We start from the raw sequence: 15,369 nt of genomic DNA on the forward strand, positions 1-15,369 counted from the left end.
CAGCCCCAGGCGCCTAAACTTGAGGAATGGCCCCTGGGAGAACAGAGGCTGAAATTGAGGCATTTAATGGAAGGGGTTGAGGAAAATTCTCCTGAGTTGCTTCCAGTGGAGAAGCACTGTTCTTAGTCTCCTGGATCAACCTCATAATGTCTGACATCTTGCATGTCCGAGTGCCCCCCTTTGAAGCTGCTGATAGGAGGTCAGAGGTCAGACAACTAATACAGAAGGTATGAACATGTGGATGTCTCCTAGTAACTGCCCCATCCCTGCTTCTTTAACCTAAAGTAGGTTCAAGACCCTGGCCCAGCCTTAAAATGCAAGTGGTATGAATCTACAAACAGCAGGGTCTGGAAGCAGAGATATTGCCTGCTTATGACAATTCCTGAAGTGTCAGAAATACTATTATCCAGTTGTAGGAAGAGAGATTCTGTCCATTTATTAAGCAAATGTTGAAGCAAGCCAGGGGACTGAGTACAGGAGTGAACAAAAAGTTCTCACCTTGGGCAAGCTTAAGTAAAACAATCTGAATGCAAAATTTAAGGAAAAACAATAGATAAGGCCGCAGTGGTGGCAGCATGCCTTTAATCCCAGCACTTGGGAGGCAGGGGCAGGCAGATTTCTGAGTTCGAGGCCAGCCTGGTCTACAGAGTGAGTTCCAGGACAGCCAGGGCTACACAGAGAAACCCTGTCTCGAAAAAACCAAAAAAGAAAGAAAGAGAGAGAGAGAGAGAGGGAGAGAAAGAGAGAAAGAGAGAAAGAGAGAAAGAAAGAAAGAAAGAAAGAAAGAAAGAAAGAAAGAAAGAAAGAAAGAAAGAAAGAAAGAAAGAAAGAAAGAAAGAAAGAAAGAGAGAGAAAGAAAGCAAATGGTAAGGCCCTAGTACTAGCTCAAATACCAAGAGGAATCCAGCCATGCCTCGCCGATCTTCCTCCACTCCGCTAGGTGGCAATGCGGACACCTACCGCTCTCCCGATAGGCTGAGCGCGGGCGCGTATCTTTAAGCGAGCGGAAGAGCGGGTGCGCAAGGCAGCCCAGCAGGCGGAAGTAGCTCGTACGCCGGTAGCCGCCATGCCGGGAGACCACCGCCGCATCCGTGGGCCGGAGGAGTCCCAGCCGCCGCAGCTGTACGCGGCCGAAGAAGACGAGACGCCCGCTGCTCGCGACCCGACGCGGCTACGACCGGTGTACGCGCGCGCAGGGTTGCTGAGCCAGGCCAAGGGCTCGGCCTACCTGGAGGCGGGAGGTACCAAGGTGCTGTGCGCCGTGTCGGGTCCGCGGCAGGCGGAGGGCGGCGAGCGCGGCGGCGGCCCTGCGGGAGCGGGCGGTGAAGCCCCCGCTGCCCTTCGGGGTCGCCTGCTCTGCGACTTCCGCCGCGCTCCCTTCTCCGGTCGCCGGCGTCGCGCGCCCCAGGGCAGCGGCGAGGATCGCGAGCTGGGTCTGGCTCTACAGGAGGCTCTGGAGCCCGCGGTACGGCTGGGACGCTACCCTCGTGCACAGCTCGAGGTGTCCGCGCTGCTGCTGGAGGACGGCGGCTCTGCGCTGGCCGCCGCGCTCACCGCTGCTGCGCTCGCCCTGGCCGACGCGGGAGTGGAGATGTATGATCTGGTAGTGGGCTGCGGCCTGAGCCTCACACCGGGACCCTCCCCGACTTGGCTGCTGGACCCCACGCGGCTCGAGGAGGAGCATTCAGCGGCTGGCCTCACGGTGGCGCTCATGCCCGTGCTCAATCAGGTGGCCGGGTTACTGGGCAGTGGGGAAGGCGGTCAGACTGAGAGTTGGACCGATGCGGTGCGCCTGGGCCTGGAAGGCTGCCAGCGCCTCTACCCGGTGCTGCAGCAGTGCTTGGTGCGGGCTGCCCGCCGGAGGGGTGCCGCCGCCCCGCCCTGATTGGAAAACCTGAGCGACGAGGATGCGGAGGAGCTATCGCCCTTCTCTCCCAAAAGGACCAGCGCTGATGGTCGCCTGACGTCGCTGAGCTGAGGACGAGAGTGGGGCAGTGGTGCACACAGAACCAGAGCTGCACAGCTGTGTCGGAAGGGTTTTAAAGGCCTTTGGGAACACGAACTAGTTGGAGAAATTTGAAAGCAGCCATACTCCTAAGTTGGAAAGGACTTGGGCTGGATTTACCTAGTAAATGAGACCTGGAACTATGGTCTTGTAAGGGATGGACCCTGTGCAGGCCAGCCATCGGCTCCAATATATAATAAACTGTTTCTTTTGAGAGGATGGACAAGGGGACTTTGCCTTCTCACTACTCGAAGTAAAACATAAAGACATTTTTTTATGCCTGGAAATACATCTGTTGTGGTTGTTTTCTTGATACTAGAGTTAGAAACAATGCTGTTCTGAACTGGGCATGTGTTGTCAAGGGCTCGCTTACTGCCTTAAATGTTCCTATTAGCCCACTGTAAGTAAGAAAGGGTTATGTACTTTGGAGAAGAAACCTCCTACCCCTCGAACGTTTTTCTAGGGCAGCTGCTGAGGGGACAAGACTGAGGAGATTTCAGGGCAGCCAGGGCTACACAGAGAAACCCCTGTCTCGAGGAAAAAAAATAAACTGGGGAGAGTTAAAAGGAGAAGCCCAGGTGCACCCTATCCTTTCGTTTAGAACAAAACAATGACTAGGCATTGGGTAACTGAAAAGCATCATGTTTTGGAAGGAAGCCAGGTCCCATCCTGGTGGCTCCTGTCCAGGCTTGGCTCCTGGGAACAAGGCTCTGGGCAGCAATGGACTGCTCAAATGGAGACCGCCTATATACTGTGGCACCATTTACAGCCTGGCTATTCCTTAAGGCAGAGCAGGCCTAACTGACAGTATAGGGACTTGTCCTGTTCTTCTCTTAAGGTTGAATTGGAGGAAGCTGTGTGAAACTTAAGTCTTCCAGGGTGTCTGTCTGCTCAGCTTATGAGAACAGAGTAAGAACTCTTGACCAAGAAGAAGAAATACACATTTTATTTTTCCCCTTCTGACATGACTGTCTAGAGCAGATCCAAAATTAGTGTTATACTAGTGAGAATCAAGATAGAGGGCCATAAAAGCTCCCCTATTCTGAAGGATGGCTTACGGCTTTGTAGGGTACCTGGTGGATTTAACCAGAAGAGGTGAGTTAGGTGGGCACACACAACCTTATAGCTCAGAGTCACTGCAGGGATACAAGTGTGTTTCACTGCTGTGGCTGCAGGAAAGTCTCCACACCACCAGGTTTAGTGGTGCGTGAGCAAAGAGGAAAAGAGGCAGTCTTCATTCTGTGAGAGCTAATGGTGCTCTTTGGGTTGGGGCCCTGTCAGGTGCCTCCTGCAAGACCACCACAGTTGAATGAGAGTAGTGAGATACTGCTGGTCTGTGGAGCTTCCCTACCCTGCCCACAACAGGACTTGTGGGAAAGAGTTAAACCCACGTTTCGCTGGGAGGTTTTCTGAGTGGGCTGCCTGGACCAGAACCATGCTTCAGAAAGGTGATTTCAAGTTGCATGGGAGTGACTAGGGACCTTCCAAAAATACAAGGCAAGGAAACAAGGTACCCAAGAAGTACCAGCTGAAGAAAGTCTGGAAGGTTTCCCACCTCCTACTGGCTATATTGGTCCGATGCTTGATTCTTCACCTGTAGAAAATGAGATCGCTTAGAGGATGGGAGGTACAGCCCAGGAAAGACGGCCACCTGCTAAAATCTTGTTCCTCCAACTCCTCTCCTTCCCCTGCTTTGGGAACTTTGGGAAGTCTGAGGCTATTCTAGATTCTTTGGGGGATGCGAAGGGTGCTGGAGAGTGTCCGGTCTAAGCATGCCCACTAACACTAAAGCTAAAGCCTGGAAACGCAGAGCCAGCAGGCAAGAGCAGACATTCTCCAAGTAGTATATTATTTTTCCAGGGCAGGGAGACTCAGGCCATAGGCAGCAGGAAGGACCTTCCTGAGCCCACCCAGCCTGAGTTAGGCAGGGTATTATGAGGGAATTCACTGATAATGGAGGAAGATAGGGGAGGACAGAGAAAATTGAAGGTCCTTCACTGCTACACACAGGGCCATTATCAGTCCACATTTGGATTGTCTTCCCCTAGGAACATTGTTAGCATGCCACAGCCCTGGGGAAGCCACCAATGGGATGAGGCCAGAAAGGGGGAAGAAGTTCAATTTTTTGTTGTGATTTGGGGACAGGGTTTCTCTAGTGTGTGGCTCTGGCTATCCTGGAACTCTGTAGACCAGGCTAGCCTTGAATTCAGAGATTCACCTGGCTTTTAACTCCCTGAGTGCTGGGATTAAAGGTTCGTGCCACCACCTCCTGGTTTAAGAAATCAAATTTTAACAAGCTTAAGGGGGGGGAGGGGAGGCTCTGCATACGGAGCAAACCTATGGTACTGTACAAAGTCTGCTTCCTTTCCAGGAGATGATATCTCAACCAAGAGCTGACAACCCAAGTGTCCAAATACCTGGCAGTAGATCCTGGTAGAGCTGAGCCAACGAAGCCCAGAGTCAAGGGGCTAAAAAGCAGAGAAAGGAGATGTGGCTGTCCTAGGCACTGCTCTTAGGTATGGGCTGTAAGCCCAGCTGCACCCTACTCCTTACTCTATATCCTACATAAACCAAGGGCTTTGACTTTGCTCGTAGAGAGGCCACAAGGACCCTAGTAGGGTAAAGGAGAGCAGAACACTTCCTGGTTACCCCTTGTCTGTGTATTGACTGAGCTGCCTGCCTCTTGGGTATGCCTTCTGGCCCCTGGACACTTGGGGTTCTTTATTTTGGCATGAAGAGCCCTCACTCCCAGGACACCTGTTCCCTTCACTGTTCCTTCACGTCCTTTGTTCCTGTTTTAGAGAGCCAATAGTCTAAGTTCAGAGGTCCCAGCTGACTCAGTCAGGGGCCTAGCAGTAATCTAGAACTCCAAAGAACAAGAGGGAGAATGACACAGCTCTTCTGACCCCAGACATCTGGAGGGAACCAGGACAACCTAGAGGTCACAGAGGTCCCCTGGCCATGGGAACAGCCAAGGGAAATGAAGTCCAATGTAGGTAAAGGAGACCTACAGTCAGAGAAAGCCACAAATAGAAGAACCCCAAATACCCTGGTATCTTCAGAAGCAGGAAAAACTGGGACCCATGGAGAGTGTGGTGTGGCCTGGGCACCCCCTAGAGTACCTGCCTCACGTACGTGCTGGTCCCTCTGCTGCTCCATGGACTCCAGACTCTCCAACAGGCTGTCCACCTGGGCTTTGATCTTGCTCAGCTCCCTCCGGATGGAATCCAGCTCCTCAGTCTGGTCTGCTAAGAGGGGGCAGAGTTGATGCCCACATGGCCACGGGGACTGAGAGCAGGCACCATCCTGGCTTTTCAACCTTCCCTCACTTCAGATAAGGCTACCCAGCTCCTCCCCAGCACTGAAGGTGAGGGCTGGGCCCCTTACTCACACTTTATCTGCGCCAGGGGCAGATGACTGTTCCTGCAGGTCTTGTGAGTGTTGTAGGTGTTCTTGACCTCTGTACTTAGATAGGTCCTTCGGCTCTTGGCTGGCACCTGACTGATGAGTAGAGGGGTCCTCTTGCTTTCATCCACCCTAAAGAGACAGAAGCGGGAGCAGTCAAGTTATCCAGCCCCTACCCCAGAGACATAGGTATACACTAACTAATAGTGTATGCCTTCTCTATTCGACTCAGTTCAACTCACAGGTAAGGGAAATCCAGAGTCGGCCTGGCCCTTGGCTGAACTTGGAAGAAAGTATACCCTCCTTCCCTCCCTCCCTCCCTCCCTCCCTCCCTCCCTCCCTCCCTCTATCCCTCCCTCCCTCAATCCCTCCTTTCCCTTTCTTATGTAGCCCTTGTTGGCCTCAAACCTCTATGTAGCTAAGGCTCACTTTGAACTCCTGCCCATTCTGCCTACACCTACAGCTCTTCCTTTGAAGGTCAGGACTCTTCCTCAGAAGACACCCTAGGCTCTTGCCCAAAGTCATTTTGGGAGACCACAACAAACCAGCTTCTCCCTGATTGGACTCTTAACACCACCACCGCCACCACCACGCTCCCCGCCCCCTCGCCCCACACCAGGTTCCAAGTAGCAGCAGGGCGACAACCCAGCCGGTTGTGCAGCCAGAGCCTGGCCCGCCAAGCCAAAGGCTCTTCTGCCTGAGCCAGGCACTGCTGATCTTCAGGATCTTTGTTCGGCAAAGGATGAAAGGGGAGATAAACCAGAGCCCAAGGTTGCAGTGTGGGTGTGGAGACTTTAATCCTAGCGTGGGAATTGCCAGAATGCAGAGGTCAGCATATGAGAGGCTAGTAAGAAAGGTTAAGGCTGCCACCAAGCCACCTGCCTGCCCTTGGTTGCGAGCCATGGAAGAGGTCGAGCTCCGAAAAGATGCCGGGCTCTTAAGGGCGGTCCCACCCCTTTTCCATACGGAGAGGGATGAAGTGTCTATGCAGACAACTGGGTCTCTTTTCCAGAGCATGAGTGGCTGGTGCGAATACACAAAGCATTAGGGCCTGCCTGGGCTGAGGCCGGTGAGTTCCTAGAGTTGGAGTCGGGTCTAAAGTTAACAAAAAAAAAAACTTCCTGGTGCTGTCGCCTTACGTGCCCGGCTCTAGTGCGACTCCGTGAAATGAAGGATAGGATGCCCATCTGCCCTTACAGCCTGCAGGGTCCCCACAATTGTGATGAGATTTCCGGCCACCTCTGCTTCCTGGCATCTGGAGGTCTGGGTGGGCGGTTACACTCGGGGCTGCTTCGGATTCCGGCCGGTAGGAGAAAGAAAAATCCGGCAAGCGCAGGTTACCGTGGAAAAGGCACGCGTCTCTCTCCAGCAATGTAGATCAGATTTGAAGAGTGTTGTATCCAGAGCCCCAGATACAAGATCTCTGAAATAATGATGCTACGTGCACTAGACCCTCAGAAACTGAACTGAACCAGCGAAGAGTACTTTTGCAAGAAGGCATTGGTGGTTCAGTGGTAGAATTCTCGCCTGCCACGCGGGAGGCCCGGGTTCGATTCCCGGCCAATGCACACTTTTCTTAAACAGCTTTCTCAAACAATCAGAAAAGAGCGCATTAAAAAACTCAAAACTTCAGCTGATGGAAAATAAAACAAGACTGGACTGTACTTCTGCAGCCTCAACCTCGACTGCAAGAAGGAGCCCCTCCCTGAATTGAATGGAGTGCACCGACCCTACTTTTTGGCTTTTCCTTTTTCCTCCAAGAGGAGCAATCTGGTTGCACCAGGGCTAACAGGGGCAGTCTATCTAAAATCGTCAGTCTTCCCACACACAGAAAGAAAGGAAGAAGAAAATTAAAGAAATTAAGAGAAAATTTAAGAAAGAGGAAAAGGAAGAGGAAGAGGAAGAGGAAGAAAGAAGAAGAAGAAGAAGAAGAAGAAGAAGAAGAAGAAGAAGAAGAAGAAGAAGAAGAAGAAGAAGAAGAAGAAGAAGAAGAGAGAAAGAGGGAGGGAGGGAAGGGGGAGAGAGAGAGAGAGAGGGAGAGAGAGAGAAATTAAGAAAGAGAAAGTAAAGTAAGAAAGGGGCTGGAGAGATGGCTCAGTGGTTGGGAGTGCTGACAGTTCTTCCAGTGGTTCAATTCCCAGCACCCACATGATGGCTCACAACCATCAGTAATGGGATCTGATGCCCTCTTCTGGTGTGTGTGAAAAAAACAATAGTGTACTCATATACATAAAATAAATAAATCGAGAGAGAGAGAGAGAGAGAGAGAGAGAGAGAGAAGAAGAAGAAGAAGAAGAAGAAGAAGAAGAAGAAGAAGAAGAAGAAGAAGAAGAAGAAGAGAGAAATTAAGAAACCCAAAAATTCACCATTTTGTAGGTGTCTCTATAGACAAAAACCAACCCCGCCTTTCCCTACTTCATTCCCTCTGCGTGGACCACAAGAACTGACCCCACGATGACCATGTTAATAAGCATGGTCGACTGCTTCTGAGCCTTTTAGCAGAGAAGCCTAGTGTCCTTGGCTTCAGTAATTGAATTCAAGTTATCATTCTATTTATTTATTTATCTATTTATTTATTTATTTATTTATTTATTTTCTTTTTCGAGACAGGGTTTTTTTGTGTAGCCCTGGCTGTCCTGGAACTCACTCTGTAGACCAGGCTGGCCTCGAACTCAGAAATCCGCCTGCCTCTGCCTCTCAAGTGCTGGGATTAAAGGCGTGAACCACCACTGCCGGGCTCTTTTTATTTTTGTTTTGTTTTCAAAACAGGGTCTCACTGTGTAGCTCTGGTTGTCCTGGAACTCACTATGTAGCCGAGGCTTGCCTAAACTCACAAAGATCCATTTGCTTTTGCTTCTCAAGTGCTGGGTTTAAAGAGAAACTCCACTATGCCCAGCCAGTTACTGTTTTATTATCTGATATGTCCTCTATCCAAGCACTACATAGTAAATTACATGTGGTTTAGGGAGTCCCTACTCCACCCATTGTCTCCAGGAAGGGTGGGTGTATCCAAATCTTCAATCCCAGCTCTTGAGAGACAGCAGCAGGACGATCTCTGCAAGGTTGAGGCCAGCCAGAGCTACACAGAGAGATCCTGTCTAAAAGTTAAATAAATAAATAAATAAATAAATAAATAAATAAATAAATAAGAGGAAGGAAGAGAGGCGGGATGGGAGGATTGGGGGTGGATGGGAACGATCAGTGTGTGTTGTATACATGTATATGGAACTTTTTTTTTTTTTTTTTTTGGTTTTTCGAGACAGGGTTTCTCTGTGTAGTCCTGGCTGTCCTGGAACTCACTCTGTAGACCAGGCTGGCCTTGAACTCAGAAATCTGCCTGCCTCTGCCTCCCAAGTGCTGGGATTAAAGGCGTGCGCCACCACCGACCGGCTATATGGAACTTTTAAAGAATCAAAAATATTGTCTTCAAAATAAATAAAAATGTATATAAACACACATGCACACACATACAAAACAGAACAACTGGGTGGTAAGGTGACCTCGCAGGTAAAGGAGCATGTCACCAACAGTGACAGCCCAAGTTTGATCCTCCTCAGGACCCATACAGTAGAAGAGAACCAACTCTTGCAAGTAGTCCTCTGACGTCCACCCAGAAGCCATGAAACATGTACATGTGCCCTTGTGTGTGCTGACACACATGTGCACTTTCATGCATACATATATACATACGTATTCATGCATGAATGCACATATGCAAATTAATAATTTTTTAAAAATTCTAAAGCAACAACAAAAAAGAGGTTTTCCTAAAAACTGTTTTAGACTTGCCAAAGTAAGGATGAGATGTCATCTAGAAAGGTTCCCAAACATCTATATTTAGAAAAAAGTTTCTGATTCCTCCACAGACGAGGTAGGTTCTCCTTGATGGACTCCCTGACTCCAGGTTAGAAAAGGAGGACCCTCCTAAGTCAGGAGGATGTCAGGTTATGTCACTTAGAGACAAAGCCCGAGACTCTGGAATAAGTCTTAGATGCTGGGATGCTGGGTGGGCAGCATGCTTAGGAAACCTTTTAGATTCCTTTTTCGCATACAAGTAGACAACCAGCCTGCCTTGCAGACAGGATAGACTCACCAGAAGATGATCCTGTCCCGTGGTCTCTTCGGGCTTAGATGGACACTTGCAGACCTGGGCTTTCCAGCCATGTTCAATCTAATGGAGAGAGAGGGGTATGGCAGAGGTAAGGGGGTGAAAAAAGGGTCGTAAGAGGGTGGGTCACATGCATGGGTCAGTGCTCAGCCTGGCCTTGGACAAACCCTAGCAGCCTCTATCTAGGGCTGTCTGCTCAAGCTCCAGAGAGTCATCCTGGAAGTTCCCTAAAACAAAGAGAAAAAGTGTCCCCTTTTCATTTTTTCAAAACCAAAATGTCCTACAGCTGGAAAGGTTGCCCTATCTCCTTCAGACCCAAATCCACAGTCATATTAACCTCACTGCCCAGGCCCTGGAGTTTAGGTACCATCAAAACACAGGAGGAAGAATGTCTATGGTTCTTGTGTCCTCTGAGAAGACACCAGCCCTGGACCTAATGTCCTCTTGCTACCAGGCAGGGATGGAGAGTGACTGGGCCAGCCACCCTGGCCCTAGCCACCACTGCCAGGCCCACGTCCAGCACCTGCTTCTGTGCTAAGCTTCAAAGAGCCAGAGTTGCTGGGAGCCAGAAACAAAAGGAATTTTAAAGTTTCTTTTTTATTATTGGGGCAGGGCACACATAACAAGAGTGCATATGGAGGTGGGACAGTTTGCTGGAGTCATGTGGATAAAACTCAGCTTGTCAAGCTTGGCCAGCCAGTTACATTTACCCACTGAGCCATCTTGCTGGCCTCAAAAAGGAATTTAAAAAAAAAATCTTAAATTCATTTTTGCCTTCAGATAAATAACCTCCCAAATTTCAGTCACACACACACACACGTATATGTATATGATGAATATGTATATGATATGATGTATATGTATATGATATGATGTGTTTGTATATGATATGATGTATATGTATGTGATGTATATGATGTATATGTATTTTTAACTCAAAGAGGGCACATGACTGTGCACTCTGAAGACAGGGCAAGAACGGAGGGTTTAGGGACAGCCTGGACTACAGATCTGTTTAATTTATTTTAATTTTATTTCATAAACATTACTGGCTTTTCTAATCACCTAAGAGTTGGGGCTGCTTCTGCCCATGTGTAATCAAGCCCCATAGTCCAACTTGTACAGGATGACATTTGTGCTGACTCTGCTTCTGGGCCTCTCACCTTTCCTCTTGTCCATTCATTCCTTTCTTTGTTTTCTTCCTGCTTATGTAAGACAGTCTTACTTAGTAGACCATGCCAACCTCTAATTCATGACCCTCTTTAGTGAGTCAACCACCAGAAAGGCACGGGCATTGACCACCATACCAAGAAAATTTTTCTGTTTGTTTGTTTTTTGGGTTTTGGGTTTCTGTTTTTTGTTTCTGGAGACAGGGTTTCTCTGTGTAGCCCTGGCTGTCCTGGAACTCACTCTGTAGACCAGGCTGGCCTCGAACTCAGAAATCCACCTGCCTCTGCCTCCCAAGTGCTGGGATTAAAGGCGTGCGCCACCACCGCCCGGCCCAAGAAAAATTTTCAATTCAAAATGACTTGGCTCACATTGCACAGCTCTATCTTATGCCTTTAAGACAGTGTTTCTCACTGAACCTGGAACTAGATTGGCAGCCAGCAATTTTCCCATTCCCAACCCCCAAGTGTTGGGGTTATAAGGAGGTGACTGGTTTTGTTGTTGTTTTTTCATGTAGCTGCTGGGATGCAAATGTAAACAATTCATTCAAGTCATTCAAATGACTGACTCCTCAGAGGAGGGAATAAAATAGCTGCATTCTAGCCAGAGCGCTGGGAGTGGGTATTAGCAACAACCTGGTGACCCTTTGCCATCAGTAAAGCCAGACCTCACTCAGATCCTCTCAGAGTGGTCATCCCACACTCTCCCTCAAATAGACTTTTATCTTTAACTTTCAGTCAATAGACTCCATCCTTAGGGGAGATGTCAACTGTACTTTATAGCCTGCTAACCTCTGTGTTATCTTGGTTATAGATCACACCAGATTCTAGGCCAGCAGTTCTCAGTGTGTGTGTGTGTGTGTGTGTGTGTGTGTGTGTGTGGTCAAACAACCCTTTCACAGGAGTCACATATCAGATATCCTGCATATTAGATACTTACATTACTATTCATAACAGAAGCAAAATTAAAGTTATGAAATAACAACAAAATAATTTAACGGTTGAGGGTCACCACAACATGAGGAGCTATATTAAAGGGTCACAGCATTAGGAAAATTGAGAACCACTGTCCTAGGCCTTTACAAAGATGAGGTTTTTTGTTTCTTTGTTTGTTTGGTTGATTGGTTTTTTAAGTTTGTTTTGTTTTCTTTTGTTTATTTTAAGGCAGGGCTTCTCTGTGTAGCCTTGGCTTTCCTGGAACTCACTCTGTAGACCAGGCTGGCCTCAAACTCAAAGATCTGCCTGCCTCAGCCTCCCAAATGCTGGAATTAAAGGCCTACGTCACCACCACCTGCTCCTCACAAAGGAGTTTCTGAGCAGCCATGCCTTAAACTTTATTGGACACCTTAAACTGGAATTATTGTTGCCTGAGAATTTTCTTTTCCAAATTCTATTGTGTTTATGTTTAAAATTCTATTTTTATTATGTTTACAATAAACCACCTGGTATCAGATCTAGAAGTTTGGTCCAGCCTGGCTGAGTAAGGTGGGCTGAACCCAGTTTTCATATTCACCTCTTCCTGGTTCACTCTCCTGCCTGCCGTGATGCTTGCAAGAATCTGGAACTGCAGGAGTCACTCCGATCCACTGAGCCATCTTTCTTCTACCCTACAACATGCATTTGTAAAAGAAGGGTTATGAGGCATGTTAGGGTTGCCAGTTAAACATACCAGTCAAGTGTCAGCTGAAAACAGTTTAAAGAACATACAAGGAGCCCCATGTTCTGCAGACTGCTCCTGATGGATATGCCAGGGTCAAGGAAAAAGAGAACAAAGTTCTATCTGGAGAAAGAGCCCTCAGTCGTTGTTATGGTTACATTGCCTCCTGGTACTGTGGACAGAAGGATCACGTATCTTCCTTGAAACCATGGAAAGATCGTGTGGGCTAGCTGAGCTCAGTGGATTTAGTAGGAACTATAGCAGAGGATTGGGGCAAGCCTGGGAGGAGGGTGCTATGGACCTTGGGTTCCCCTCATCATCACGCAGATGGGAGCTGGAGGGTGTGGTCTCAGTCCTGACCCAGATTCTACTGTGACCTGGGAGGCAGCTGTCCAACAAGGGACTCAAGTCTCCTCAGCATTGTTTAAATTCACATTGATAGTAGTATAGGCAACGAAGGGTCTGAATTGGGACTCCTTTGACCCATTGGTGTGCAACGATAGCCAAAACAGATGAGACCCCATCCCATATTCCCAAATGCAAGGGCAGGCTTGGTGGTCATTAACCTGTGCAGTCACACAAGAGTCCCATTAGGAGAACTTTCAAATCTTGTTATTTTAAAATTCTTTTCATTTTTGTTTATTTTGTTTGTTTATTTATTTATTTATTTATTATTTACTTATTTATTTTTTGATTTTTCAATACAGGGTTTCTCTGTATAACAGCCTTGGCTGTTCTGAAGCTCACTCTGTAGACCAAACTGGCCTCCAGCCTACAGAGATCCTCCTGCCTCTGCCTCCTGAGTTCTGGGATTAAAGGCATATACCACCATGCCTGGCTCCATTTCTAATTTTTAACTTGGTATTTATTTATTTATTTATTTATTTATTTATCTATCTATCTATCTATCTTGTACATGTGTGTGCGTATATCTTCACACTTGTGCATGTGAACTTGTAGGAGTCTGTTTCTCACCACATGGAACCAAACTAGAACAGATCCTACATCCTTGAAAGAAGTTGAATATACATCTCTCTCTACCTTTCTTTCCCAGCCTTCCTTAAAGTCAGGCTTTAAGGCACATGACTTAGGACTTCCAATCAGACCTAAGGGCCCAGCTTTCAAAATGGTGGCATCTCCCACTTTAGTCAGTTGTAGCTACAGAGGCAGTGAGTTTTTTCACGAAGCCAGCTATGCCACGTCATCTCTTCCAGACCTGAGTCTCTTACTCTTCCACAGCCCCGGGGGCTGACAAATGTCCTCCACAAACTCATTCCTGCTTAGAATTGTCAGAATTGGTTTCTGTAGCTTACAACCAAGATTCATACAAATTCAGGACTGAGAATACATGGAGTGATAAGAAGCCCTGCAGAAATAGTGGGCAGACTAAGGCTTGTCAGTAGCCAGAGGACAGTGAAAATCCAGCTAGTATTAAGGGAAGAAACTCCAGCAGTCCATGGCATGCTGTGGTAAGACAGTTAATCCCATGGTCCCTTAGAACAAAGAGCTCAGCAAAGGCAAAGCTTTGCCGGACCTAATGGGTCCTGCCAGAAAAGTACAGAGATCATACTGAAGCCAAGTCAGAATGGTTGTGCTAATGGCTATAGAGTTAAGGGATGCCCCCTGGAGAGCCCCATCTGTTAGTGCCCTGTAGCTGCCTGCAGCTATAGGTTACCGGGTTCTCCTGAGAGGAAGCCTAGGAATGAACGGGAATGGAGGGCGAGAGAAACGTGGGGCCAAGACAAAGTATTCTGATCAAGGCCCGAAGTTTAATAATTTGCTTTCACATATAAAGGGGAAGCCCCACCCCCCAGAGTCTCTTCTCGGTTCAGCCCAGGGGCTGGGCAAGGAGATAGCAGTCCGGAAGGTGTCAAGGCTAGCTCAGCAGACAGTCCATTCTTCTTAGCTCAGGTAGCAGGCTCCAAGGCGCCAAGGCTGGTAATGCAATGCATCTCCTAGGTCCTACTGTTGCTTGGTCTATTGTGGTAAATGACTTTGCAGGCCTGCTCAGGCCTGGGGGAAGGGCACAGTGCCCTAGTTAGTAAAGATCATCTATATGGTCTCCAGGAAGCATGGAACATTGCCCAAGCACCCCAAGACAGTCTCATCAGGTGCAAAGCAAAAATATTAGTAAGTGTTTTGGGAACACAGCTCAGTGAAGTGCTTGCCTAGCATGTGTGAGAGGTTTATCTCCAGTACCGGGAAAAAAAACTAATTAAGACATTTACATTCCTCGTTATATTTACTCCTTGGGGTCTTTATTTATGCCTCTTTTGTAATATATGTATCATATGAGTACTGCATTATATGGACACAATTCATTAGCAAATATATAAGCATGTTCAGGTTTTTATAGACGGATGCTTGAAACCAAACCTGCAAAGCCACCAGGCTTCTGGCCCAGAAAGGACCTTCTAGAACCACATTTAGAATAGCAGCTTAAGCCAGAAAGTATACCAAGGAGGTATCTGCTTGCTTCCAAGGAAAACATATCTTTCTCTTGAGAAGCCCGGATGGTCTGTTCTCCATTCTTCCTCTGCTCTTGGACATGAACTGCTTACTCTGGGTTTGGGCCACACTCAGCTGCTGTTATCTCCCTCCTATCCCTGGAAAGGCAAACTAAAGCCTCCCCAACCCAATTACTATGTAGTTCAGGCTGGCCCAGAATGCAGAATCTCCTTGCCTTAAATGCTTGAACACTGAGCTAACAGTTATATAACACTAAACCCAAGCTACTTGCAGAAACTCTGAAAGAACCAGATCCTTGCTTCTTGTCGGTTCTCCCAACACAGAAAGGCAGCACTATGGTTATTTATATTTATTTAATGTATGTGTGCACATGTCAGTCAGAGGAGTCAGTTATTTGCTTTTACCTTGTGAGTCCCAGATACTGAACTCTGGTCACCAGACTTGGCAGCAAGTACCTTCATCGGCTGGGTTATATCACTGCCCCAATTTATTTATTTATTTGTAAGACAGAGTCTTACACTTTAGTCCACACGGGCCTTGGACTTACTATGCAACCCAA

The 15,369-nt window shown here is 47.8% G+C and overlaps 2 protein-coding genes and 1 non-coding gene across 4 annotated transcripts; 2 read left to right on the forward strand and 1 right to left on the reverse strand.

Annotated features, from left to right (window-relative positions):
• Positions 1 to 922: 922 nt before the first annotated feature.
• Exosc6 (exosome component 6) lies at positions 923 to 2,292 on the forward strand. Its single transcript, XM_034522615.2, has one exon. It carries the CDS (start codon positions 1,067 to 1,069, stop codon positions 1,883 to 1,885), a length of 819 nt encoding a protein of 272 aa, XP_034378506.1. The 5' UTR covers positions 923 to 1,066; the 3' UTR covers positions 1,886 to 2,292.
• A 1,139-nt stretch (positions 2,293 to 3,431) lies between these two features.
• On the reverse strand, positions 3,432 to 6,429 carry LOC143434980 (uncharacterized). 2 transcript variants are annotated; one of them, XM_076915895.1, is made up of 4 exons: positions 6,027 to 6,429; positions 5,397 to 5,542; positions 5,141 to 5,250; positions 3,432 to 3,599 (listed from the first exon to the last, which is right to left on the reverse strand). In XM_076915895.1, exons 1-4 carry the CDS (start codon positions 6,425 to 6,427, stop codon positions 3,564 to 3,566), a joined length of 693 nt encoding a protein of 230 aa, XP_076772010.1. In that variant the 5' UTR covers positions 6,428 to 6,429; the 3' UTR covers positions 3,432 to 3,563. The 2 variants fall into 2 exon arrangements, with proteins under 2 accessions (XP_076772010.1, XP_076772009.1); XM_076915894.1 differs by having other exon boundaries at positions 5,128 to 5,250.
• Positions 6,430 to 6,907: 478 nt separating this feature from the next.
• On the forward strand, positions 6,908 to 6,978 carry Trnag-gcc (transfer RNA glycine (anticodon GCC)). The gene has a single exon. It is a non-coding gene; the product is annotated as a tRNA-Gly (tRNA).
• Positions 6,979 to 15,369: the final 8,391 nt, after the last annotated feature.

The sequence above is a fragment of the Arvicanthis niloticus genome, chromosome 18 (genome assembly GCF_011762505.2).
Source record: "Arvicanthis niloticus isolate mArvNil1 chromosome 18, mArvNil1.pat.X, whole genome shotgun sequence".
Lineage (NCBI taxonomy): Eukaryota > Metazoa > Chordata > Mammalia > Rodentia > Muridae > Arvicanthis > Arvicanthis niloticus.

Excerpts from the sequence above, each read along its gene's own strand:
- Exosc6 (XM_034522615.2), top strand. The coding sequence starts at position 1,067 with ATGCCGGGAGACCACCGCCGCATCCGTGGGCCGGAGGAGTCCCAGCCG.
- LOC143434980 (XM_076915894.1), bottom strand. The coding sequence starts at position 6,427 with ATGCTCTGGAAAAGAGACCCAGTTGTCTGCATAGACACTTCATCCCTC. Across the intron at positions 5,543-6,026 it reads CTGCTGCTACTTGGAACCTG|GGTGGATGAAAGCAAGAGGA; the intron begins GTGTGGGGCGAG and ends CTGTCTCTTTAG. Across the intron at positions 3,600-5,127 it reads CCAGCACGTACGTGAGGCAG|GTGAAGAATCAAGCATCGGA; the intron begins GTACTCTAGGGG and ends CATTTTCTACAG.